Genomic DNA, 5,124 nt, shown 5'->3' with positions numbered 1-5,124 from the left:
AACAGAATATTAAAAATATGACAAAACATATTATATTAAACACTTTCCTAAAGAGGGCTGCCTTCAGATGTCTTCTAAAAGTCAGGTAGTTGTTTATTTCCTTGACATCTGATAGGAGGGCGTTTCACAGGGCAGGTGCCACTACCAAGAAGGCCCTCTGCCTGGTTCAGTGCAACCTCACTTCTCACAGTGAGGGAACCACCAGAAGGCCCTTGGAGCTGGACCTCAGTGTCCGGGCTGAACGATGGGGGGTGGAGACGCTCCTTCATGGTAGCATAGATTTGTTCCTGCACTTTGTTACAGAGAACAAGCAGCTAAAGGGACAGCATTTTCAATCCTTACTGGGGGTTGCTACTAATATCCCTTGGGACGCGGGTGGCGCTGTGGTCTAAACTACTGAGCCTCTTGGGTTTGCTGATCGGAAGGTTGGCGGTTTGAATATGCATGATGTTGGTGAGCTCCTGTTGCCCTGTCCCAGCTTCTGCCAACCTAGCAGTTCGAAAGCATACCAGTGCAAGTAGATAAATAGGTACTACAGCGGTGGGAAGGTAAACAGTGTTTCTATGCGCTCTGGCTTCCGTCACAGTGTCCCGTTGCACCAGAAGCAGTTTAGTCATGCTGACCACATGACCCAGAAAGCTGTCTGTCGAAAAACGCCAGCTCCCTTGGCCTGAAAAGTGAGATGACTGCCACATCCCATAGTCGTCTTTGACTGGACTTAACCGTCCAGGGCTCCTTTACCTTTTACCCCTTTACTTATATCCTTTAAAAGACAACTATATTACATCCAACAAGTGTGCATTTTGTTTAAGTAGGGGTGTTCACACATTGCATCCAACCAGTGTACAATTTGCGTACCTGTGTACAAAATAGCTGAGCTGAACAAGTGTGCACTCTGTCACACAGACATTTGCATACATGTAGAGACAGCTTGTGCCTGTGTTCATTGTGTACAAGCCTTCTGTGTACACAAATAGATGAGCTGCATGATCCTACATGTAACCTTATTCACATGTAACCTTCAATGAGTGTACAGTCCATGTACCTGTGTGCACAATAATTTATTTATTAAATTATATTATTTACATGCCACAAAATAGCAGGCCTGTGTACAACAATATGTATACAATAAAAGAGTTGAGCTGTACAAATAAACAGGTGTTCACTCTTTGAACAAGTCTACTGTCAGGGAAAGCTTAGTGAACACACCATCCAAGAAGCTAGAAAGTACCTGTTTGTTCTCTCTCTCTCTCTCTCCCAAACAATAACGGAACAGCAATAGAATACACCCTTAGGATTTGCTGGTATCCTTTAAGGAATTAGAATGTTTGCGGGCAATGAAAGCTGTCACCTGACTGTATCTTTCTCATGTTTGTTCTGAGAACACAAGGATGAGTATCTAAAGTCTTTTCCAACAGCAGTTCTGTGACTTGCTAGCTTTTCGTCCGTCTGGCAAAAAAAGTGTTGCATTCATCATACAGCCTGCTCCAGATAAGACCTTTAACACAGTGCTGATGGCATGCACTGAAAAAGCAGCAGCAGCAACTATGATTTACTAGCACGTAGTAAAAAGGATATTATTTACAGTGTAATACTAATCAGGTTTACTCTTTTGCATAAAGAGTAATATTTACCCTTATGTAATGTTCATGGGACTGCAGCCATGTCACACAGTTCTGTACATCTTTTTAAAACCAAGTATTACTGTGTTCAAAGGAGCTCCGCCCCCCATATGTGTAGCTAGGATAGCCAAACTTTCAGCCAATGTTAGAGGTTTCATAGATCCTTTTCATAGGTCCTTGTCAGGTGCAACTTGCCAAGTGCCTGCAGTGTCACACAACACGAGAAAGTATATCTGCTGAAATTTTATTATATGCAACAGTGAGAAGCACGGGAGCCGGCATACTGAAATTTACACCAGTTTGCTTCTGTGATCCCTACATAAGTGCAAGCATACTGCATTAATGTACTCTTTTGCCATTTAGTTTTTAAAAACTGAAAGGTGGCAGCAGCGAGGAAATCATAGCTCTTCCCCTATTACCCTCAGTCCTTAAGCCTTTCCCCTTTATCATTCTTAGCAATGATACTTTCAGACAGTATTTAGGATTTTTGCCTCAAAGCTAGCCACCTAATGCCTTCGTAGACAGCAGAAGGTGAGCACTTCAGAGCATGCACTGTCCTGAGCCTATGCTGTAACAGCAGCAGAATATTTCCTTGAACGTCTTTCGCATCTCCAAGCTCCGGAAGGCATAAATGAGAGGATCGATGACCGAGTTGCACATGATAAGGACCAGGTATGTGTTGAAATGTGAGGTGTAGCAAACACAGTGTGGGTTGGTTGGGCAGGAGATGATCAGAATGAGATGAAGGAAGAAAGGAGCCCAGCAGACAACAAAGACCCCGAGGAGAATAGTGATTGTGACCGCCCCTTTCATACAGGTGCGCTGGTGGGGGGCTCCGTCCACCGGGAGGGCTGCGATGCGCTTGACGTGCAGGCGCGCAAACAGAAACATGTGGACGTACAGCGAGGCCATGAGGAAAAGCATGGTGAAGAACATGGTGATGAGGCAGACAATGACAGTTTTGCTCTCGTAGTAGACAATGAACATGATGCCGCAAAAGATGCAGGCGACCCAGATGAGCCCGATGAGAGCCAGGGCTTTCTTCACGGTCATGATGCTGTGGTAGCGGAGTGCATAGAAAATGGTAATGTACCTGTCGATGGCTATGACCAAAAGGTTGCATATGGAGGCAACCAAAGAGATGCAGATCATTGAGTCAAAGACATTGTCCATATGTTGGATGAAGCGGTCCTCCATGATGAGATAGCCATTGCTCAGGATGGCAATCATGATGGTTTCCAGGGCATTGGACATACTCACCAGTATGTCTGCTGCAGCCAGGCTACAGAGGAAAAAGTACATGGGGGAATGCAGGTTGCCGTTTTTGATCACGGCAAGGATGACGAGGATGTTCTCCAGAAGGCTGATGATCCCCAGGGTCAAGAAGACCTCGGCTTTAATGAACACCTTTTCACAGAATCCATTGTCGCTCCTGCTGCCGAGAAGGACCGAATCGTTGAACTCTTCAGAGGCATTAACCAACACAGGCTGAAAAGTTAGAGCCCAGCGTACCGTCGTGTTCATCGTTAAGGGACGGCGTTCAGCTTTGCAAGCGGTTATGGAAACAGCATCTGTAAAAAGAGAGAATCGTTCAGAATTGCTCTAGTGCACTTTATCAAATGAGATCAAGGAATACTTGATTGGGGAAAAGTCCTCTTCATTCAATCCACCAGCTGGGGGATTGCTGGGGGAAGAAAAGCCCCCTCTTTCAGTGAAATCAGATGAAACAGCAAATGGTACAGAAATTTATGAAAGTTGAAATCATGGCAACAATAGCCCCCTTTATGATTCACCTGTTGAATTTAAAGTGACTGTCCTTGTGATATGCTCCCATGTCCTGGGACTGCGGTTGGAGCGGAGATTTAAAAAGCACTTCACAGCATCTCTTCCTGATTCATCTGAGAGAAGAAGGGCAGAAACAGTAAAAGAGCATTGGGTTTTATACATTCATACATGGAGGGAAAACACTCCTACTTAATCTTCTGTGTCTCACAATGACCATTGGAGAGCAAGTACCTCTTTGACTGACAGTTACAATTCCCATTGCTCCAAGTCTCTGCTGCAAAACTATTTGGTGCCCTCTGCAGATCAGAAAGATAATATGTACGCTTTTAAAAAAAATCCTGTCATTAGTCTATTACATGACAACCGAGAAAAACATTCAAATATAGCTGAGAAGAAAAAATTACAGGTTCTGGGTGTATAATTAATCTACATTTAAAGTGCATTTATGACAACATTCACTCCTCACTGTTGTTTTTTCGTTCCAAAAAGCTGTGAGTGGTTGACAGGTTTCCAGGAGGAATAATGCATCACATTTTGCCAATCCAAGGATACATGTATCAGAGCAGTAAACTAAAGATGCAGTCTTAACTCCTAATCCATCTTTCTGGAAGAGGTTAGAATAGAATAGAGCAGAGGTCCAAAAGGTTTTTAGGCTACCCCCCCATTGGTTCCATAAACTCATCCCCTACCTTATTAGTAACGACTAATTTATTCGAAATCCAATTTTAACTATTTAGCTTAATTCAACAAAATTAATGAACTTGATCCAGTGATACTAGCTTTTCAAAGTATGATAGTCATTTACACTTCAAGCACCCCCTGCCAACCCTTGTCTTCTTAGTGCTTCACTAGTTAATCTCCCTGTGGCCCGCAGGCAGCAGCACCCACTTGGGGAACCCGTAGAGTAGACCAGGGGTCAGCAAACTCTCTCAGACGTTGGGGGGGACAACTATATTTTGAAGAAAAATAATAATGAACGAATTGATATGCTCCACAAATAACCCAGAGATGCATTTTAAATAAAAGCACACATTCTACTCATGTAAAAACATCAGGCAGGCCCTACAAATAACCCAGAGATGATTTAAAATAAAAGGGCACATTCTACTCATGTAAAACCACGCTGATTCTCGGACCATCCGCGGGCCAGATTTAGAAGGTGATTGGGCCAGATCCGCCCCCCAAGCCTTAGTTTGCCTACCCATGGAGTAGACATCCCTATGTGTTTCTGGCCTCCACCAGCAGAGGGCACCCTGCCACTAGGGAGGCTGCCCACTGCAGCTGCAGAAAACGTGGCCCAGAATGGCTCAGAAAAGGAATGGCGTAGGAGCGAGAGTAGAGCTAGGCCAACCATAGGTTCCCCTGGATCTTAAGGCAGTCTAGCTCCTGGCATGGGGCCAGATTCAGGCATCATGGCTGCACCACCTAGAAGCTGGTGCAGCAGAATTTGTCAACAAAGCTTTCCCCTGCCCTCTTCTGCTGTGGCTGGAATAAGAGGCAAGACTTCAGATGTGACAATGGCTCCCCTGCTTCTGCCTTTCTGCTCCCTGGCCAGAGTTAGGATTGCTCTGTTGCTCATTAACCACTCATTATGTCAAAGCTTTCTGTATCATTCCCTGCTGAATGCTTTGTTATTATTTCCCCCACACTGCTATGATCATTTTCTTCACAAACTCTCAAGAAGCATTTTTTTTTAATAACAAAAATAGTCCTCATC

General features: G+C 44.4%; 1 protein-coding gene across 1 annotated transcript; it reads right to left on the bottom strand.

Moving 5' to 3' along the window:
- Positions 1-1,301: 1,301 nt before the first annotated feature.
- On the bottom strand, positions 1,302-3,588 carry MC3R (melanocortin 3 receptor). The gene is made up of 2 exons (XM_053394299.1): positions 3,416-3,588; positions 1,302-3,193 (listed from the first exon to the last, which is right to left on the bottom strand). Exons 1-2 carry the CDS (start codon positions 3,567-3,569, stop codon positions 2,163-2,165), a joined length of 1,185 nt encoding a protein of 394 aa, XP_053250274.1. The 5' UTR covers positions 3,570-3,588; the 3' UTR covers positions 1,302-2,162.
- Between the last annotated feature and the right edge of the window lie 1,536 nt (positions 3,589-5,124).

Source organism: Podarcis raffonei, chromosome 6 (genome assembly GCF_027172205.1).
Source record: "Podarcis raffonei isolate rPodRaf1 chromosome 6, rPodRaf1.pri, whole genome shotgun sequence".
NCBI lineage: Eukaryota > Metazoa > Chordata > Lepidosauria > Squamata > Lacertidae > Podarcis > Podarcis raffonei.
The sequence above is the reverse complement of the archived record's forward strand: the minus strand, read 5'-3'. Positions and strand labels throughout refer to the sequence as shown.

Coding starts and splice junctions, on each gene's coding strand:
- MC3R (XM_053394299.1), bottom strand. CDS start 3,569: ATGTATAAAACCCAATGCTCTTTTACTGTTTCTGCCCTTCTTCTCTCA. Junction 3,194..3,415: donor AGTCACTTTAAATTCAACAG/GTGAATCATAAA, acceptor CTCTTTTTACAG/ATGCTGTTTCCATAACCGCT.